Raw genomic sequence first — 21,741 nt, 5'->3', positions numbered from 1 at the left:
AGGATGGCTAGCATGACGGTGTTGCCATACTCATTGCCGCATTCTTACTTATTGCTTTCCGTTCTGTGGGAACTACCTCCGTTAGAGAAAGCTGGCAAAACACTTGCTGGATAGGAGCAAATTGACGGTGAATGTTGAAAGAAGTAGCACAGAACCTACACCGATTACCATATCTGGCATTGTGGTGGGTGATATAGTTCCTTTGAAGGAATGAGACTGTGTTCCTACTGATGGTTTGTTCATAAATCACGGTGAGGTACTGGTTCTGGATGAGGTATTGAGCCCAAAAATTGATTGCGAACAAAATCCATTTGTTTTTTCGGGTTCAAAGGTTGTGAAGGGCCATGGCCGCATGATTGTGACATCCATTGGTGCTAATACATCTTTTGCTAAGGTGCTGAGCTCGTTGTCTGATCATAATCCAAAGGAAAAGACACTGCTACAAGATTTGATGGACAAACCGAATGATTGTATGGATTATCTTGCATGTGGTGTCTCAATACTGATTGCGGTTGGGATGTTGATACGCCTACTATTCTTCAGGAAGCATGAAAACTACAATGAGAGACCAGAGCTGAAAGGGAAAGTTTCAATGAATTTTGTGATGAGGATCTTTGAGAAGATCTCCTTGGAACCTCAAGGAAAAGTTTCCATCTTAGCAAGCGTTCTCACAACCGTGGTAATAGGGATACAACATGGGATGCCTTTTGTGATTGCAGTTGCCCTTTTTCAATGGAAGGAAAATGCGGCAAAAAATCAGGCAGATCCACGGAATCTATCAGCTTCTGTCACCATGGGACTCATAAATTTCATCTGCATTGAAACAACGGCAGATCTAACGTGCAACCGGACGGAGGTCGAGGAATTTCGGATCGGCGAAAAAGATTTAAGCAATGGTGAAGTGGACTCGGAAACTGACCAAGTTCTTGAGGCTCTCCATCAGGGGATTTCAGCTACCACGTCACCAGAAAATGATCGGCTCATTTCTTGGCTGAACACCAGATGGGGTAGTAACGCGAAGTTATTGGATCGAAGATTTGAAATTGTTGAACAATGGAGCTCTAATGAGAAGTATAGAGGAGTTGTATTGAGGAAAATCGAGAATGATGAACAGATTATGCAACTTCACTGTGACGGAGAAGCATCAACATTACTAGGCATGTGTTCACATTACTATGATGATAGAGGGGAAAGTCACAATATTGGATACCAGAAGAGAAAATTCAAGCAGGTGATCGAGAAGATGGAGAAGAAGGGTCTTAGACCGATTGCATACGCGTACAAGAAAACAGAAGCCAAATATCCTACAGAATATGGTTTGATTTTGTTGGCACTTGTCGGTCTTAGATGTCCATATCAAGAAGAACTTAAATTGGACATGAAGGCTCTTAGAGAAGCTGGAGTAAGGATCAAACTGGTGTAGGATGATGAGCTCTCGAAAGTGAGAGCTAGAGCTTTGGAGCTTGGGATCTCCCTTGACTCAGATTTCACAGAAATTGAAGGTCAAGATTTCTGAAGGCTCAATTCCGTGGAATGGCGGGATAAGGTGGATTTGATCTCTGTGATGGGAAGTTCTCTCCCCAAAGACAAGTTTCTCATGGTGGAGCAGTTAAAGAAAAAAGGTCACATAGTTGGATTTTATGGAGGGCTAACCAGCAGTGACGCTCTGACCTTAAAAGGAGCTGATGTAGGAATTGTAGAGAATCTCTGGAGCACCAAGATGGCCAGAGAGAACGCCGATCTTATAATCAAAAATGGATATTTCTTAAGCATGAATATGAAGTCCGGTGCTTGTGCTTACCATAACATTCAGCAGTTCTCTCAACTTCAACTCACCACTTGCATATCCGGGCTACTAGTGACCCTAGTCGTAACAATGCATTCGGGAGAGTCCCCACTAACAACAGTTCACTTGATTTGGGTGAACTTGATCATGTGCCTTCTTGGTGGCCTAATGATGGTGATGGAGTTACAAGGCACTGAACGACACACTCAAAGACTTGCTAAGAGGACCGAGTCGCTTATAACCAAAGTCATCTGGGGAAACATAGCAGTTCAAGTTTTGTACCAGGCTTCCATTTTGCTGATCTTACATTTCATGGGAAATGTAGTACCGAGCATGAACGAAGGTGTCCGGAATACCATGATTTTCAATACTTTCACCTTATGCCAGGTCCTTAATCTGTTCAGTGCCATGAACATAGTAAAAAAGGAAGTGCTAGTTGTTGTCCTCCGCAGCCATTGGTTTTTGATGGCGTTGGCGGCTGTTTTGATCATCCAGGTGATCATTGTTGAGTTTGGAAAAGGACTAGCCAGCTGTGTGAGGTTGAATGCATTGCAGTGGCTAATTTGTTGGGTTCTTGCTGCTCTTTCGTGGGGTTCTGTTCGGGCATTCAAATTCCTTTCAGCACACCTCCAAAGAACAACTTCGGCACTGATGGTGAGCTCACACGCTGGATTCTCACATCTGCAGCGCAGATTATACGTTCCCATTTGTTTGTTCCTCATCTTGTCTGTATCATCATACTGTTTCCGCCCAGAAATTTCTCCTCTCGCATTGTATATCCATTGAGCTGCAAATACTAAATACAGTAAACAAACTATTGGATTTGGCATTAAATCAACATGCCTAATCTAAAAAGGATTAGGATATCTTGGACGCAAGATATTTGGATTTGTGTTTCCTAGTTGGTTTGGGATTTGATTTTACTATAAGATTTGGTTTCCTATATTCTATAGACTTTATGTAAACCTATGACATCTATTAGTATAAATAGATGGATGCGTGATAGAGTTTTGTGTGTGAAAGTTGTGGGAGGCATAAGTATGTATACTTGAGAACACTTTGTGTTTGTGAGTTCTCTTGTATTTGTTGGTAATCAATAAAGCTTCCATTGTTAAAGAGGTACTCCTATATTGGAGAGACTTTGAAATCGTTGTATTTTGTTTATTGCTTGATTGGTTTTTGGTTTAGTTTACAACAACAAACCATGTCTGCCATCTCTACAATGTGAAAGAGTTGATTCTGTATTTCCAAGGTAGCAAATTCTTACTCTCTTCGCACGTTGCTACCCCTTGTCCCTTCTAATTTACTAGTTTGGTTGCTTAAGTTTTTATCAACCTTCGATTCGATCGACCAGAATGCTTGCAGTTCATCAGATCATGTGTTGTTTTTCGTTACAAGCGATATTAGTGAGGGTGAATTTCAACATAGGACCTTAGAAGTAACGTAAATGTTTTTAACCATTTGAGTTACATAGGTCAAGTAAATTTGAATGCTCCTCTTCCACGGCAACCTATTTCTGGCCTGCCACTATTTTTACTGTTTTGTCAAAAACTACTGCAACTATACAACTCTTTCATAGCAGCCAATAAATAGTTTGAAGAGTCTTACAACACATCGCCTTTTAAGTGGATCACATCATCCAGTTAAATTCCACATCGTATTTATTAATTAACGTATTTTATAATTTTCGCTGTCCGAATTAAAGGTAGATTTTTTTTTAAGGATCCTCTCTTGATCCTTTTCATCTAATCGTCTTCGTCAGACTATCATGGTCCTTGAAATTTGATTCAACAGTTAAAAACAGGATTCACTTTAAAAGTTATAATAACTTTAGTCATTAAATCAAATTTTAAAAATCCGGATTATTTGATGAGAAAGATTAGGTGGAAGGGATCCGAAGAGAATCTCTTTCCCATTTTTTTTCACCTCAAGCCAGCAAAAACACAAGGTAATTTTATGATTTTACCCGTGGACCTGCGAAACATTTGTCTTTTGGTCAACTTGTGGCCTGTGTTCACCAACCACAAAGATTGCAGCATCTGTCTGCCACGTGGCAAAGGGAGAACCTCTCACTCTCTACGACAATCAGATTGGAAATCCAAATCTATTTGATAACCAATAGGATGCCGCTGACGTGTACATATCCTAATCCACATCATCTTCAACTCCCCGTTATAACATCCCTGACCTCTCCCTGGTTGAAAGCATCTCAGCAGGCTTGCTCAACACCACCAAAACTTCAAACAGAAAAAAAGCAGCAAGCAATGGCAACCTCTGCAATCCAACAATCAGCATTTGCTGGCCAGACTGCTTTGAAGCAGTCCAATGAGCTCGTCCGAAAGATCGGCGGCCTTGGCGGCGGCCGCTTCTCCATGCGGCGCACCGTCAAAAGTGCCCCCCAGAGCATATGGTAAGTACCTTGGCTCTAGTATGTCAGCATAACCTATCTTTCTTTCCAAGCAACTCTACTAAAATTCCCATGCGTGAATATAAATGCTTTCTGGAGAAGTACCTGCTATGTGCTTCGTAGGAAAGCACTTGGATTTTAAACAAAGACTTGTACATGTTTATAATAAAAGCACTTCTAACAGAAGCGCTTATGAGCGGACATGCTTATGATATACACGATAAATTTTAGCTCAATGTATAGCAACATTGTTACAAGAACAACATGATCATATACCATTGAGAAGTTTACATTGTAACTGACAAAACAGGTACGGCCCAGACCGCCCCAAGTACTTGGGACCATTCTCCGAGCAAACTCCGTCATACTTGACCGGTGAATTCCCCGGAGACTACGGATGGGACACTGCTGGACTATCTGCAGACCCCGAGACATTTGCCAAGAACCGTGAGCTTGAGGTGATCCACTCCAGATGGGCCATGCTTGGTGCACTGGGATGCGTCTTCCCAGAAATCTTGTCAAGGAATGGCGTCAAGTTCGGCGAGGCTGTCTGGTTCAAGGCTGGATCGCAAATCTTCTCTGAGGGCGGCCTTGACTACCTTGGCAACCCAAACCTTATCCATGCTCAGAGCATCTTGGCAATCTGGGCTGTCCAGGTCGTGCTCATGGGATTCATTGAGGGATACAGAGTTGGAGGAGGACCACTCGGTGAAGGACTAGACCCACTTTACCCAGGAGGGGCCTTTGACCCCCTTGGACTTGCTGATGATCCCGAAGCTTTTGCTGAACTGAAGGTGAAGGAACTTAAGAACGGGCGTCTGGCTATGACCTCAATGTTCGGATTCTTTGTTCAGGCTATTGTAACTGGAAAGGGACCGGTGGAGAACCTCTTCGACCACATCGCTGACCCAGTGGCCAACAACGCATGGGCTTACGCCACCAACTTCGTCCCTGGAAAGTGAAGAAACCTCAAGTCATGGCCGTTCATCTGTAACATTACCCGAACTTACTGCTTTTGTTGAGGTTCTCTTGTTGTGGACTCCATTAGTTCTGATGCAATTTTACTAGAAACTGCTTGTATTGAAACCGCTGTATGCAGTAAAAAACTCCCAAGCTCCTTCGTTTTATTTGTCTAATTGTGCTGCACATTCAAGAATTCCTATCAATAGATGCATGCTTTGTGGCAATATAGTAAATCTAAACTAGGAAACAAATGGAGGATGCTTCGAACTAGCGAAATACAAGAGAAAGTCAATGCCGAAACCATAAGCTCATAGATTGATCTCAGGTTTCTTCATCAATCCGTCACCATTAGGCAAATTAAGTTTAATTAGGGCATAAAATTTCTGCAATGATGATTGCCTACACTATATCTATATGGACACCAAGTATACGAATTCTGTCAACTTAGGGTGAAAGAAATGATGGGAAGAGCGATCATCTTTCACTATTATCTTAGTAAAATGAAGATTTGCACAATGGGAATGGCTATTACCTTTCACTATAACGTCAGCATAACGTAGACTGCCCATATATCTAAGGGGTGCACAAGTCTCTAGCCAATATATATCTAAGGGGTGCACAAGTTTCTAGCCAATACAGGGACTGCAGTTGCATTCTAATTTCAAGAGTTTCAGCATCCGGACATGCATCAAGACTGCCTGTACTGCTATATATTAAATAAACACACAAGAAGTTCCCACAATCAAAAGAACCGACAACAATGGCCATTCCAATTCAAGAGTGCAGGCATAGGTTTCTTCAACTTAGGTTGGGGAAAGTAGAAAAAAATTCAGTTCAATCAAAGCACAAAGAGAACGTATGAAACAGTCAATTTGAGAAAAATCAGAATTTTTTACATCACTGTCGGTATAAGTTTACATTTACTACGGGGGTAATCAGTATACAATGAAGATTGCCTCTAATACCAAGGGCACCTAGTATACACGCCTTTCTCCAATGGAGGGTGAAAGAAATGATGGGAACAACTATTATCTCTCATTATAAACTCAGACTCTGTATAATGAAGATTCCCTATCTTGTTAGTGCGTGTCTCTTGCCAATGCAGAATTTTGGGAAAGCAAGACCTATGAGTCATATCCCTGTTACAGGAGGGGCAGCTTTTGTGAGGGACAAGTCGCATCATTAAATGAATGCGCACATTCATGACTGCCTATAATGCTAAAATACATCAAATGAACATGTAAAAATATGCCTGAATCAGAAGAAATGATACCGATAGCTGCTCCAATGTTAAGAGCGCAAGCATAGAGGTAGATGCATTCTGATGCTTCTTGCTTTAAGGCTGTGAGCAGCTGAACACAGCCGTCAATGCAGCAGACAAACAAGTTAGTCACCAAAAATCTTTGCAAGAACATGAGCCATTTCTGAAATGATGGAAACGACTATTATCTCTCACAATAATCTCACGATTATAGATACTGGATAGGTGTTTAGTGACAGAGTGGCAATCGCTACAGACACGAAGATTCTTTATAATGCGAATAGGACTCCCAGCTTCCGAATTAATGAGACCAAATGCAATAGCCAATCTTTCACTATGGTTTTCCAGTTCAGCTTCCTTCTCTTTTTCCTCTTCAAGACACAACAGAACTTGGCTTGTGTCAGGAACATGTCCTACAGATTTCAGTTTCTCTCTCATCTCACTCAACTTCGAATATATCTCTTCTGTCCGAGGGTGTGATTTATCACCCACAATAAACTCATGAAGCACACCTCTGTGCTCTATGGAACTGCATCCCGGGTCCTTTTTGACTCCTCTCATTCTCATCATTTCTCTTACCTGTGAAACTTTCTCCCACTGATCAGCAGCAGCATACATGTTAGAAAGAACAACATAGCATCCAATAGTGTCGGGAGACACTTCAATCAGGTGACGAGCAGCATAATCGCCAAGTTCAACATTTCCATGATTCCGAGCACCACTGAGCAAACTCATCCAGATTACTTTGTTTGGTTTCATGGGCATACTTTCAATGACATTCTTCGCCTCATCCAGACAGCCAGCCCGACATAAAATGTCTACAAAGCAACCGTAGTGTTCAATTGTGGGTTCAATTCCATAATCATTTGTCATCAGATTGAAATAGAAACGGCCAAGATCGACCAATCCGGCATGACTACATGCATTCAAGACTCCAATAAAAGTTATAGCATGAGGCTGCATTCCATTCTTCCGCATCTCGAGAAATAGCTCAAGAACTTGGTCAGCCATACCATGCATTCCTAAACCGACAATTATAGAAGTCCAATGCCCTAATTTCTTCCTGTGTATAGCTCGAAATACGGTCAGAGCATTCTCAATGCTCCCACACTTGGAATACATATCAATCAAGGATGTACCAAGCACGCCATCTAACTCAAATCCATGTTTTACCATGAAAGAATGAATCCATCTCCCCTTACTCAGGATAGCTAATCCCGAAACGGCTGAAAGAGCACTGACCAATGTAGCATGACTAGGCATGACATCTTCTTTCAAAATTTCTTGAAACAACTCCAATGCTTCCATAAACCTCCCATTAAATTCATAACCTGCAATCATTGAATTCCAAGTTATTACATCTCTTGCCGGCATCCCACTAAATAATTGACGAGCCGTCTCAACCTCTCCAGCTTTCATGTACCCATTAATCATGGCATTCCAAGAAACCGAATTTCTATTTGGCATCCTATCAAACACCTCCCTAGCCATCTCCACCTTCCCGCATTTCGACAACCCATCGACCAAAACAGTCCAAGAAAACAAATCCCTCTCCTGCATTTGATCAAACAACTCCATTGCCACTTCTACTTCTCCACACCTCGCATACCCATCCACCAACGAATTCCAAGTTACCAAATCTCGGTCACGCATTTCATCAAACACCTTCCGAGCCAAACCAATCTCACCACATTTCGAGTACAAACTTACCAAACTGCTCTGCACAAACTTATCCAACCCCAGCCCAATTTTCAACACCAATCCATGAATCTGCTTCCCTTCCTCAATCGCATTCAACCGAGCGCAACCCTTAATCACGCACGGCACAGTGAAATGATCGGGAACAAGCTCATGAACCAATTCATAGAACAAAACAATGGCATCATGCGACCGCTGGTTTCCGACGTAGCATTTGATGAGGACGTTCCAAGACACCAACGAGGGTTGTTCGATTTGGTCGAAGACGGAGCGGGCGTAGTCGAGGTTGTTGATTTTGGGGTCGGCGTAGAGAGAAAGGAAGCAGGAGGCGACTGAAGGGTGGCTGAAAGTTCCGGTCTTGAGGAACAGGGCGTGGTGCTGCTCTGCTTCTTGTAGGGTTTTGCATGTTTGGAGAAGCGAGAAGGGGTTTAGGGTTTGAGGAGAGAGAAATGGTTTGTGGAGGAGAGAGAGAGATGGTGTGAGCTGAAGCATTGCTGCAACCTGCAATGGCGTTGGTGGATCAGATGATAACCACAACCAAGGGGTCTGACCGTCTGAGTGGCCCATGTATAACCACAACTAAATTGCACTAATAGTCCTGTAGTTTATCTCGGTTTTTAATTTCGTCCTTGTATTTTTGTTCTTACATTTTCATCCTATGTAATTTCATTAAGTTAACACCGTTGGTCAAATCCGTCAAATGCCTATTGTTATTTCTTTTCTTTTGTTAATTGCTACCTACTCATGATGGATTACGTGTTTGTGGGTTAAGGAACATGGGAGCATATTTTACTCAACCAAATAAGGTATGTGCACTCTATAGGGAAGTGGAGCTACGATCAAGTCAGTAATTTGTTATGTGACCACTTTGTGTTTATGATAGAGTTATTAGTGGATTATAAAGAAAATTAACGAACATGAACTTGGAGCTCAATACTTCAAATGTAAAGGTAACTCACCTATTAAAAGGGAAAAGGTACCAATTATTCTAAATCTTACAACAATCATCTTAAAGACTCACTAACTTGAGTGTTAGAGTGTCTTTCGCAGGTACACTCCTCATGTTCTCTCATTAGTAGCAAGTGAAGATAATATCTAGAGTTACCATACATGATTACAAGACTACCTATTAGAGAATTGAGGGACCCAAATATTTTCGACAATGTTTTTTGTCATATGCCTGTTAATCTTCTTTTTCATTCTTAATATTCAAGAAAAATATTATCGCAATAATCGTTCGTAATAGGTTGCTATATGCTAGATATTTATGTTTTTCATTTTCGACATCATCGTACACTAGTTTTTCAAATGATAAATTTTTTGTTAAATGAGAAGATGTGCACAAACTTAGACCGAAAAACTAATTTAATTAGCGGGGCCAAACTAAGGTCAAAATAGATCAAAACAACAAAGATGAAAATGTAAGAATTTGTATAGGGATGAAAGTGAAAGCTCATGTAAACTATGAAACTATTACTGCAATTTGGCCTTTCTGTTATATTTCCCTCTTTTTCCGTCTCCGAGTGAAAGAACCCTAGTTTTTACTCAACAGCGTAACCTTTCTCTCCACTTCCCTCCACCTCCAGTAAGCTGCTGGTTATGGCTCTCCAATGACCACGTTCACCAACTCGCCGAGTCGACTCACGCTTCCCCCCTACCAATCAACCCCCTTCAATCCCCATATCTCTGAAAACCGGCAAAAGTCCCAAACTTTACCATCCTCTTCTTCTGCAATCCCACATGACCTCCCCATAGCTCGAAATGTTAAAGCCCCTCCAAACCCTCCGCTCTCTATTGGGTTCCGACCATTTTCTCAAATTCTCAACAAGAACCAGGCTTTTCTCTGAACCCGCTCAACCCTCCAAACCTTTCCCGGACTTGGTCGCCAGAATCTGCGACATTTTGAGCGACCCCCAATGGGAACGGAGCTCGGAGCTCAGCTGGCTGGGACCCGAGCTCAGAACCCATCACGTGTCGAAGATCATCGAGTCCCACCGTAACACTGACTCGGCGTTGACATTCTTCTACTGGGTTTCTAAGAGGCATTTTTACAAACACGATATGGGCTGCTTCTCGTCAATGCTTAATCGGCTTGTGAGGGAGCGGCTTTTTGCGCCTGCGGATCGTGTGAGGATTTTAATGATCAAAGCTTGTAGGAAGGAGGAAGAGCTCAAATGGGTAATTGAGTATTTGAATGATTTGAATAGACTTGGTTTTCAGTTTACATTGTTTAGTTTTAATACGCTTTTGATACAATTGGGAAAGTTCGAGATGGTTAGTGTAGCTCGAAATGTTTATACTCAGATGCTTAATAGTGGGATTAGACCAAGTTTGTTGACATTTAATACAATGATCAATATATTGTGTAAGAAAGGCAGGGTTCAGGAAGCAGAGGTGATTTTGAGCCGGATTTTTCAGTTCGATATGTTCCCGGATGTTTTTACTTATACATCGTTGATTCTTGGGCATTGTAGAAATCGTAAGGTGAATTTGGCATTTGACGTTTATGATCAGATGGTGAAGGCAGGTTGTGACCCCAATTCGGTTACGTATTCAACTCTTATCAATGGGCTATGCAATGAGGGAAAGGTGGATGAGGCACTGGATATGCTTGATGAAATGGTAGAGAAAGGGATTGAACCCACAGTATTTACTTACACTGTCCCAATTACTTCACTATGTGAGGCCAATCGACTGGTGGAAGCAATTGGGCTTTTCAGAAGTATGAGGAGCAGGGGTTGCCATCCTAACGTTCATACTTATACAGCATTGATCAGCGGGTTGTCTCAGACAGGAAAACTCAATGTTGCTGTTGGACTCTATCACAAACTTGTGAAGGACGGTTTGGTCCCAAACACGGTTACCTTCAATACATTGATAAATGAATTATGTGAGACAGGAAGATATGGCATGGCTCAGAAGATTTTTTATTGGATGGAAAGACATGGTACCTTGTCAAATACCCAAACACACAATGGAATCATCAAGGTTTTCTGTTTGATAGGTAACGTTAATAAGGCAATGACGCTTTTAAGCAAAATGTTGAAAGTGGGACCCTCTCCAAATATGATTACTTATAACACACTTATCAATGCATACCTTGATGGGGGTAAATTAAACAATGCAGTGAGGTTATTGGATTTGATGAAATGGAGTGGATGTGAACCAGATGAATGGACTTATACTGAACTTATTTCTGGGTTATGCAAGGCGGGTAAGTCTGAAGAGGCATCTACTATTTTCCATGAGATGGTAGAACAAGGCATTCGTCCCAATCAGGTCACTTACACTGCTTTGATTGCTGGATATTGTGCGGAGGGGAAGGTAGATGCTGCATTGGCATTATTTGAGCGGATGGAGGAGGATGGTTGCTGTCCGGGTATTGAAACCTACAATACCATTATAAGTGGTTTGTGCAATGATAATCAGATTGAAAAAGCTAAAAAATTATGTACAAAGATGGGGGAGCAAGGACTGGCTCCAAATGTCATTACCTACACGTCTCTAATTAGGTGCCTCTGTGGGAATGGCAGTACTGATGTTGCATTCCAAATCTACCATGAAATGGGAAAGCAGGGTTGCTTGCCGAACTTGTATACATATAGTTCACTCATTTTTGGGTTATGTCGTGAGGGTAAGGCTGATGATGCTGAGAGGTTACTTAAAGAAATGGATCAGAAAGGATTGGTTCCTGATGAGGTAACATATACCACACTCATTGATGGATTTGTTATACTTGGCAAGCTAGATCATGCGTTTCTGCTCCTTAGGCGAATGGTTGATGTTGGCTGCAAGCCCAACTACCGAACTTATTCTGTGTTGGTCAAGGGGTTGCAAAGGGAAAGCCAGTTGCTGACAGAGAATGTTGTGGGCCTTGAGTCCCAACATGAAGAAATGTATAGTTGCAGCTCTGATGAGAGCTATACCTCTATTGAGGTGTTGTGTAATCTCTTAGCTAGGATGTCAGAGTATGGATGTGAACCAACTGTTCATACCTATGACATTTTAGTGAGAGGCTTGTGCAGAGATGGTAGATATTATGAGGCGGATCAGTTGCTGCAGCATATGAAAGATAAAGGGTTCTGCCCCACTAATAAGATTTATCTGTCTCTGTTCTTTGTTTATTGTATGAATTTGAAAGTGGATTCTGCGCTGGAAATTTTTGGTTTGATGGCAGATAGGGGATTTGAGGTACACTTATCATCTTATAAGGCACTTATTAGTGTCCTCTGCAGGGTGAGTCGAGTGGAAGAAGCTGAAACATTATTCAGAAGGATGCTAGAGAAACAATGGAATACTGATGAGATTGTTTGGACTGTGTTAATTGATGGGTTACTGAAGGAAGGGAATTCAGATTTATGCATGAAGTTTCTTCATGTTATTGAATCTGAAAAATGCAGTATCAGTACCCAGACGTATGTTATTTTGGCCAGAGAACTTTCTAAAATAAACGAGACTGTGGTGACTTCTCAAATTGTTAACAAAGATTTGAAGGATGTACATTGATCATGGTTTCTTTATACACATGGAGGCAAAGAAAATTCATTATCTAGATTCATTTATCAAATAATAAGAAATGGCACTGTTTTTGGCCTGAGGTGTATATATTCCTATGTTGTGACCACTTTGCAGCTTGACCATGCAATTCATGGTAAGTAGATGGCACTTTGCCTTCAACTTCATTAGCATTCGTTGATTTCTATTACATTTTTTGGTGCTTGGTTGGTGGCATCGTTTGTCTAAAATCACCAAAAAAATAAGTTTGACGATTGCCTTGTTATTCTATATATGTAGAAGTGACAAGTCATTTTCAGAAGATAAACTGAATTCTGGTCTGCATGAAGCAGATTCCTTAGGAAGACATAGGTTAGTCAAGCTAAAGAATTCATGAAAGATATCTACCATTTATTTTAATTTATCTTTTTGTGTGGATAGGTATGATTGGTTTACCTTCTGTATAGTGCGTTAGTTGGTTTAGGGTTTAGAGTGTTTCTGCATAGCAGGCTTCCTAATTACATGGATTATCTTGATATCTTTTTTACGGTGCTCATTTGGCTGGTTTGACTTGCCTAGAAAATATTCATGCTATCATAGTGTTTATAAAATGGATTTCAGAGCTAGACATTCTTGGCATATGTACTTGCAGGTGATGCAGCTTCAATGTTCCATAGTGGAAAGTTTCCTCTTTCCTCAGAAATACTGGGCAAGAAGATGTTAAGGTACACCTTGTTTGATACCAATGTTGCATTATTTTGCTGCCGTAACATCATACACCAACAGTCGTTTACATGTATACCTCAGTTTTACAATAACATACGTTGAGGCCCTTTTGGTAACATTTTTGTTTTCTGTTATAGTTTATTTTTTATTTTAAAAACTCATTTGATGTCTTTTCCTTTATCTCTCTCTCTCCGCTTTATTTTCATTCTCTCTTCTTTATTTATCTTAAGAAAAAGAAAAAGAAACTAAAAGCAAAAACCTAACCAAATGATCCCTTGGATCATCACTTGGACGGTCTGCGAGTGGAACCATTTTATTTCTGAATTATCAACAAGAAGTTATCTATAGGTGCCACCTGATTTTACCTAACTTTCAGGATAAATGATCATTTAAATTTGACCTAACCATTTTAATATGATTAGGAATATTTAGTGTAGGGTTTACTCAGGCCCTTCTAAAATTGAGCCCATTTTGCTCCAGTTAAACACTTTTTTAATTTTCCTCTAATTGTGCTAGTATGCTAAAATGTTGGTGTGTGATCACTTTCTGTATCATTGATCTCTTGAATCTTTGTGACTCCGTGTAGCTTCAACGTTTTAGTTTTCCCAAACGATAATTGCACTGTAAATATTTGTTCTTGAGCGTTTCCTTTCATCTTTTACTCCTTGATTTTGGTTCCGATAAGGGACAAAATAAGCTTTATCCCCTTCGGTTGTGTTTTGCTGATCTTTTGCCTAGTATTTCCTTTGATTTTATTGGTATGAACTGTATTGTGGATTCCGACAAAATACAAAAAAGAACTGTAAAAGGGATTCTTTTTTGGTATTTCCTTCCCGGCAGTCATTTTTCGTGAGATTTTTTGTAACTCATAGATACTTTGTGGATTGGTATTTCATAGTACTGTCAATAAAGAATTTCTTGTAATTCCATCATTTTGTATAGTGGAAGAATTAGCTCCTACCTCCCTACTACTTCTGGCGGTTGTGGAAGAATTTCCGGCATCTTATGTTTGATGCGAGGATGGGAAGGTTATGCAGCTGCTGGGTCTCCTCATCTCTCCTAAACTTCCCCCAGTCTCCGGCACCAGCTATATGAGGCAGAAACCCGCCCCACTCCTACAAATGGCTCGGAGGCTGAGCTTTGTACTTTCGGCCTTGTACTAGGCGACTTTGGTTCCCAAATGTACTACAGTTCAATCCGAGTTGCCAATCGTATCATGCAACAGAGAAACAGTTTGTATAAGTCTAATTGAATCTGCAGTGGCTGAAATCAGAATCAAGTGTCAGCAATCTGATTGCTATTGTCCAATTTGGAATGAATTTTTAAGTTTCTTCCCAACTCCTCTATTGAAGTTCAGGCAAGCTCCTCTGAGAATAAGGTTTTACAAGTTCATGTCATCCTTCCTCCAAAATTGACATATGCCTAGCTCGGAACTAATATCATGAAGGAATGAATGAGTTAGTTAAGGTCTTATTTGGAAGTGCTTTTAAAATGACGGAAAACTTTTTGATAAAATTGGTTTTGGATTCCAAAAGCATTGTAAGTGCTTTTTGGAAGAAGCATCAAATATGTGATTCATGCAGGAAGCACTTAAAGTGTTTTTTCAGGATCTACTTGAATTTTTACTAAGGATTGGTTTCTAAAACATTTTCATCAAAAGTGTTTTCAATCATTTTAAAAGTGTTTTCAATCATTTTAAAAGTATTTTCAAACGAGTTATTAGCAAGTGGTGGACTATCCTGGAGATTATGCCATTTCTCTTCAACTCACTGCGTTCCTGGTTCAGAGCCTCTCCTCTCTCCTTAATCCAGTTTAGAGTTGGAATATCACTTATAAAAAAATTAGTTAGTTTAGAGGGAGATAGTTGGAGTTATGGATTGCACCAAAAGGAACAAGAAGGAGACTAAAATAGCTCAAAACAAGAAGAAGAAACCAGGGTGGTTGAAATTATTGCTTGGTAGCCCATATCAACAAGAAACCATGATCTATTCAGTTGCATTTGTAATTAAGATGCATTTGTAATTATGAGATGTGAGTTTCTACTTTTTTATGATTCATTTTATGAGTTATATATCAATATTTGGAATACGGGTGCATTTTTGTTCACTACCTTCAAGTGGTGATCATGTTCACTACCTTCAAGTGGTGATCATGTTCACTACTCTACTTTTTATTGTTTGATTAGTTTAAATTTTGAGTTTTGTATTTATCTATTACACGGATCTCGAAATTCAAACTTGTTCAATGGTGATAAATAGGGTTTGTGAGCATTGTCATCAATTGATGGTGGTGAACAAAAATATTCCTCTAATATCACATAATAAATTGATTCCTAGTCTTTTAAGTATTAGATTTTGGATTGTAGTGTGACAATCATATAACATGTTTTTGGTATTTTGTATTGTATGTATTAGTAAATAGTAAATGTATATAATTTCAATATCTATATTTTACTCAAAATCAGATTAATTTAAATTTCAAGTAAATAAACGTGTCATTACTTTAATAACACCATCTTTCATGAAAGAATTGTGGTATACTTGAATTACTTTTTTTTTCAATAAAAGGAAGGATAGGTTTTTCATGGTGTTCGGAACACAGGCACATATATTATGTCATTATACAAGTCAAGGGACACTTGAAAAAAGAAAAAAACTTTCCTCTATTTGTATAAGAACATGTGACTTAGCCTGTGTTCTGGACACATTCAAAAGTATCTCAAAACGAAGAATAATAATGATTAGTTAGTTTTTGGCTTCAAGTGTTTGGTTGTTTCAAGGGAAGAAAACAAAGAAGGGCATCCACTCTATGGGAAAAGTTGATTCTTCACAGAAATCAAAATGCCTGAGATTTGTTTTGGCTTTGGACCCCCACATGTCCTCCATTTATTAGACTTGATCTTTTCCTTTTTGGTAAAAAGAGACTTGATCTTTTCAATCTCAATTATTCCATACATTACTAAACCTTCAATCCCAAAGCAACATAACCACCCACACTACACTATTCTTATCATTTCCTACAAACGCAAGCCTTTCTCAACTTTGGTTTTTCCTTTTGAAACTACACAATCAAACCTATTACAATCTTTCCAAACTTGAGCGTAGTCAAGTTGGCTAAAGTAATGTGTTTTATTATCTACATTTAAATTCAAATCTTCTTTCTCGCAATTTAGTTTAAATCAGAAAGATGATAACCGCACATCATTTTTCTCCTTCTACACACCATTCTTATTTCTGGTTATTTGAACTGAATAAATTAAACATAAATAACAAATATGGTTAAACAAAAACGTATAATGATAGTAAAAGAGTGAAATGATCACTTTTCTTAATTAAGTTAAAATATCACTTGAATTAAAAACCTATTATTTTTCGCAATAATAGAAGCCTTATATTCCACATGCTGGGTTAGATTTGGTGCTGGACCAAATAGTATATAATTTCAATATCTATATTTTACTCAAAATCAGATTAATTCAAATTCCTAGTAAATAATCGTGTCATTAATTTAAGAAACCCATCTTTCATGAAAGAATTGTGATATACTTGAATTAATTTTTTTCTCAATAAAAGGAATGATAGATTTTTCAGAATGTCCAGAACATAGATACATATATCATATATCATTATACAAGTGTTGGAACACAATAATTTCCCTCCACTTGTTTAAGAACATACGATGTATTGCTTGTATTCTGAACATATTAAAAAGTCTCTCAAAACGAAGAATAATAATGATTAGTTAGTTTTTGGGTTCAAGTGCTTGGTTGTTTCAAGGGAAGAAAACAAAGAAGGGCATCCCCTCTATGGCAAAAGTTGATTCTTCACGGAAATCAAAATCCCTGAGGTTTGCTTTGGCTTTGGACCCCCACATGTCCTCCATTTATATGGCTTGGATCTTTTCAATCTCAATTATTCCATGCATTACCAAACCTTCAATCCCAAGCAACATAACCACCCACACTACACTATTCATCATTTCCTACAACACATGCATCTCTCAACTTTGTTTTTACCTTTTGAAACTATACAATCAAACCTATTATAATCTTTGCAAACTCGAGTGTAGTCAAGTTGGCTAAAGCAGTGTGTTTTATTATCTACATTCAGGTTCAAATATTCTTTCTCGCAATTTAGTTTAAAATTAGAAAGATGATAACCGCACATTATTTTTCTCCTACGCACCATTCTTATTTCTGATTATTGGACTAAATAAATCAAACATAAACAACAAATATGGTTAAACAAAAACGTATAGCGATAGTAAAAGAGTGAAATTATCACTTTTAGTTCTTGTTTGGTTAGTTTTGGTGCTGGACCAAATAGTATTTTTAGTACCTGTTTTCTCTATCACATGCCACCTGCTAGTGATTTTACAATACAAATTCTCCAGATTCCTCCAAATCTAGCAAGGATAAATGCTAGAAGCGAAACTTTCCTGATTTTCATATCCTCTTCAAACATACCCATATCTCGAGAGATTTTTAGGTGTCACCCGTTATACACAATTACGTGTTTATATTTAAGTTTAGTTTAAACATACTCTTCATCTCGTGATTTTTTTTGTTTTTTTTGGATAACCTCCTCATCACGTGATTAGTCACATAATAAGAGAGATTAAGACAACCAATTATGTGTTGAGAAAGATAAATATAAGATTGTATAAATCCGAACTTATGACCTATATGGTCTCGTAGTCCCATAGACTCTATAAAGAAGCAAGAATGTGATTAATATTATAGCACTAACTAGAGAAATTTTTTGTTGTGCCGGGAACATGGTCCGAAGTGTCATACTATATTGGTTGAAAATTCTTTTTTAAGTTTCAAACTAATTTTATTACTACAAAAAGTATACCAAATCATGTTACCGATGCACTAAAAAATCTCTTCACTGACCAAATTACTTCTTTCAATTTCGGTGAAATATTTGACCATAAATATAATAGACAAACAGAAATGTAAACCTTGATTTAGAGCTTTGTTAATTATATAGTGAATGCCAGCCCTCCTCATCTGCATATACAAAGTGCATGAAATGGGTCCCCATCAAAAACACCATGACTCCAAATATATATATTCCTTCTAATCATTGTCTTTTATATACATCCCCATCTTCATTCCATGAACTTCACCTTCAAAACCCCACCAAAAACAGTTTTTTTATGAAACGAAATTATATTTTAAGGGGTAGACATTCGGGAAATTACCCACGTAATGAGTTAGCCAAAATAACTTAGTATCAAATTCGTCATCTAAATGAGTTAACTTGAGATTTCTTTAGAGATGAATATCACTATACAGTAGTACCAGTATAATTTGGAGAATACTCCACACAATGAGTCATCTATAATATGTATAAACCCGTCATTCAAGTAAATCGAGTCTCTCTTATTTACAAGTGAAGAGCAATAACACTAAATCATAGATTAGTGGCAACCCTAATAAAAAATTAAAATGCTGAATTTTTAAAACAAGCAGGTACAAAAAAGAATCAATCTTTCCCCAAATGCAAGCCAGAGATAAAATCGGAGTCATCGATGCCAACAGTGTCTTAAAAGACAAGAGGACACAAAGCATGACCTAACAGTGGATTCTCCAAAACTCCCTTCCAAATGCTTACTTCCATTTGATTTTGGACTATTTTCTTGCACTCTAGCTTTTCCAAAAGTGCTTTTGCCTACCCTTCCACCAACCCAGCCTTCTCTAGACCAGTATCTTAAACCTTTCCCATTGGATTTTTGCAGAAAAGCAGCCGATTCTTATTTATATTACATCATCCAAAGTCTTAAAATTTAAATAAAAAAAACCCAATCTTCATATATATAATCCATCTGCTATATAAACACATTCATTGCGTTTTGGCCCTTCAGCACCAATTATAGCCAAAACCAAAAAAAAAAAAAAACCACCAAACCCTACACCTACAAAGCTTCAGAGATCAAAAGCTCAAAAGCTGCTTTTCAATGGGCAGGCAAAGTGCTTCTGATCCAACCTTGGTTTCAGTTTCCTCCATTGCTCTACTGCAAGAAAGGTTCAGGCAGCTGCAGAAAGTGAAGGAGAGGAGGGAGGAGCAGCAGCTTCTGAAGAAGTTATCAGAGACTAATTACCAACGGGTTGTTTGTACAACAAGGCATTTTGATCATCAGCCTGCAAAGTTCTCATTCGAATCCGATATCGTCGTTCCGGTTAGGCCAAGTGCTCCTGCAGATCACTCGCTCTCTCTCGGGCTTAATTTGCAGCCATATTCCACAAACTCATGGCCCAACAACACAAAAGCAGCTTCTGCCGCAGCAAGTGCTTCTGCAAAAAGTTTTGACAACTCAGACCTTATTGACACCTCTCTTCATCTGTAGACAAATCCTACTGCCTTCACTTTCTTTGTGTAATATCAGAAGAGTATGTAATTAATTATATCACTAAATGTTTATTAATCCAAATAATGAAATAAATAAAAAGAAGGAATGGAGGAGCAACATGCGAGCTTCTCTTCTCCTTCATCTTCCCTCCTTTTTTTTGCTGGTTTTTGCTTCAAAAATTTAACATATCAACACATGTTTTTCAGATCATTATTTTGAGCTTATGATGATTGGTGATGAGTACAATAAACATAAATCTCTATAGATAATCAATCTTTGTGATGAAGCTTAATTTTGATGGATACGTTAAGTACAAGGAATAAAAGTTATTGCTGCTTTTGAGAGAGATTAGAATAAGTTGTTCTTTAGGAATTTGAAAACCGGAAACAAACAAAACTCTAAAAGGTCGTTCGATAACTATTTCGTTTCAAACAGAGAGAACATACAACGAAAGATGAAGGTTGATCGAGGATTGAGGAAGGATGGTGGGAAGAATAATGAGAAATAAAAAGTGTGGAGAATGGTACACAAAATAAAAATTAAGAACTAAAAAACAATTTTTAGTAGGTTTTGGTTCTAGCTTTTGTTTCATAGTTCATACATTCCTTCGTTTCTCCCTCCTCTCGTCCACCATGTCCTTTGTTTCATAATCAATAAGTTAGTTATATAATTATCGTACAATGTCTTGTTAGCGAAACTTGAACCTCCAACTTTAAGCTACTAATATAGGTAACACAATCCACTTTCCCATCGACCTCTCACATTGTAGTCCAAGAAACCAATTACTATACAACATTTATATATAAGAATTTCTCGTTCTACCCCCTGTTACTTCTTACTCAAACGAGGGACAAAAACATGAGTGATTGTAAACATGAGTGAATTGAACCACTTATCAAGATGATTTTGAGCTAAATATACACAATCATTTAGCTATTACAAAAAGAGTTAACTACTGGATTGAATTTGGTTTTGTTCGGTTTAAACCATATTTTTAAAGGAAATAAATGTGAATTGAAACATGGTAAATACCAAAAATATATATGACAATATTTGGTAATTTCTTATTTATTCATTAATTTCCAAAGTGGAGTATATGTAGGAGTTACAATTGGTATTACATATGTTCTTCACCAACATGGGACAATAAACTACTATTTACACTTTAACTAATATATAACTCGTACCACTCCCCCTCAAGTTGGTGCAAAGATGTCACGCATGCCCAACTTGTCAAGCGAGTTGGAAAACACACTATTAGACACAGCCAAGGTTCTAAAAGTCGCTAGGCGCTAGTCGGACGGCGGGCTGGGGCTTAGCGCCTAGGCGGCTAGGCAGGGCCTGGACGGGCGCCTAGGCGGACTAGGCGGATTTAAGTAAATCTATCATATTTCATGTAAATAAGTGTCTGCTTCTACTTGAAATATATATAATTTCATCATAAACTACAAAATAGAATGCATATATATCATGAAGTATTGGAACATAATGAAAACATGTGAAATAAGGATATAATGTTTGTTCATTCAAGTATGCAACAAGTCTCTTACAATTTATTGGAAAAAAAACAAAATGCAAAATGAAAGTTATGTATTTTCTGTCTAAGTGAGTTGCAACCTAGGCGGGTCTAGACGGGTGCCTAGGTGGTCTAGGCGGTGGGCTAGGGCCTAGGCATTAATCGGGGCAGTGGGCTGGGGCCTAGCGCCTAGGCGGTGCTAGGCGAAGATTTTTAGAACAGTGGACACAACCTTAGTAAGAACATCAGCAAGTTGATCTTCATATCCCACAAATGGAAACATAATAATTCCAGCATCCAAAATGTCGATCAATCTCCACATATTTTGCCTGATCATGTTGAACTGGATTATGAGCAATCTCAATAGCAGCATTGTTATCACAATGAAGTTTCATAGCACCCTTGGGTTTAAACCCAAGATCTCTCAACAATTTTTTCAACCATAACAACTCATATACACCATGAGACATACCACGAAACTCAGCTTCTGCATTTGACCTAGCCACCACTTTTTGTTTCTTGCTTCTACAGGT

The 21,741-nt window shown here is 38.6% G+C and overlaps 6 protein-coding genes across 7 annotated transcripts; 5 read left to right on the top strand and 1 right to left on the bottom strand.

Annotated features, from left to right (window-relative positions):
- The first annotated feature begins 352 nt into the window (after positions 1-352).
- LOC103443052 (calcium-transporting ATPase 12, plasma membrane-type-like) lies at positions 353-1,423 on the top strand. Its single transcript, XM_070804337.1, has one exon. The coding sequence runs from the start codon at positions 353-355 to the stop codon at positions 1,421-1,423; it is 1,071 nt and encodes a 356-aa protein (XP_070660438.1).
- Positions 1,424-1,564: 141 nt separating this feature from the next.
- On the top strand, positions 1,565-2,572 carry LOC139187756 (calcium-transporting ATPase 12, plasma membrane-type-like). Its single transcript, XM_070804336.1, has one exon. It carries the CDS (start codon positions 1,565-1,567, stop codon positions 2,570-2,572), a length of 1,008 nt encoding a protein of 335 aa, XP_070660437.1.
- Positions 2,573-3,846: 1,274 nt separating this feature from the next.
- On the top strand, positions 3,847-5,320 carry LOC103442984 (chlorophyll a-b binding protein 151, chloroplastic). The gene is made up of 2 exons (XM_008381765.4): positions 3,847-4,196; positions 4,504-5,320. The coding sequence occupies exons 1-2, from the start codon at positions 3,910-3,912 to the stop codon at positions 5,153-5,155; spliced, it is 939 nt and encodes a 312-aa protein (XP_008379987.3). The 5' UTR covers positions 3,847-3,909; the 3' UTR covers positions 5,156-5,320.
- A 707-nt stretch (positions 5,321-6,027) lies between these two features.
- On the bottom strand, positions 6,028-8,668 carry LOC103442983 (pentatricopeptide repeat-containing protein At5g48910-like). The gene is made up of 2 exons (XM_008381764.4): positions 6,430-8,668; positions 6,028-6,295 (listed from the first exon to the last, which is right to left on the bottom strand). The coding sequence occupies exon 1, from the start codon at positions 8,605-8,607 to the stop codon at positions 6,547-6,549; it is 2,061 nt and encodes a 686-aa protein (XP_008379986.4). The 5' UTR covers positions 8,608-8,668; the 3' UTR covers positions 6,028-6,295; positions 6,430-6,546.
- Positions 8,669-9,621: 953 nt separating this feature from the next.
- Positions 9,622-14,673, top strand: LOC103442982 (pentatricopeptide repeat-containing protein At5g65560-like). 2 transcript variants are annotated; one of them, XM_029108023.2, is made up of 4 exons: positions 9,622-12,766; positions 12,910-12,981; positions 13,262-13,334; positions 14,278-14,673. In XM_029108023.2, exon 1 carries the CDS (start codon positions 9,877-9,879, stop codon positions 12,619-12,621), a length of 2,745 nt encoding a protein of 914 aa, XP_028963856.2. In that variant the 5' UTR covers positions 9,622-9,876; the 3' UTR covers positions 12,622-12,766; positions 12,910-12,981; positions 13,262-13,334; positions 14,278-14,673. The 2 variants fall into 2 exon arrangements, with proteins under 2 accessions (XP_028963856.2, XP_017190183.3); XM_017334694.3 differs by lacking the exon at positions 12,910-12,981.
- Positions 14,674-19,299: 4,626 nt separating this feature from the next.
- LOC139187755 (uncharacterized) lies at positions 19,300-19,689 on the top strand. The gene has a single exon (XM_070804335.1). It carries the CDS (start codon positions 19,300-19,302, stop codon positions 19,687-19,689), a length of 390 nt encoding a protein of 129 aa, XP_070660436.1.
- The last annotated feature ends 2,052 nt before the right edge of the window (positions 19,690-21,741 follow it).

This window comes from Malus domestica, chromosome 09 (assembly GCF_042453785.1).
Source record: "Malus domestica chromosome 09, GDT2T_hap1".
Taxonomy (NCBI): domain Eukaryota; kingdom Viridiplantae; phylum Streptophyta; class Magnoliopsida; order Rosales; family Rosaceae; genus Malus; species Malus domestica.
The sequence above is the reverse complement of the archived record's forward strand: the minus strand, read 5'-3'. Positions and strand labels throughout refer to the sequence as shown.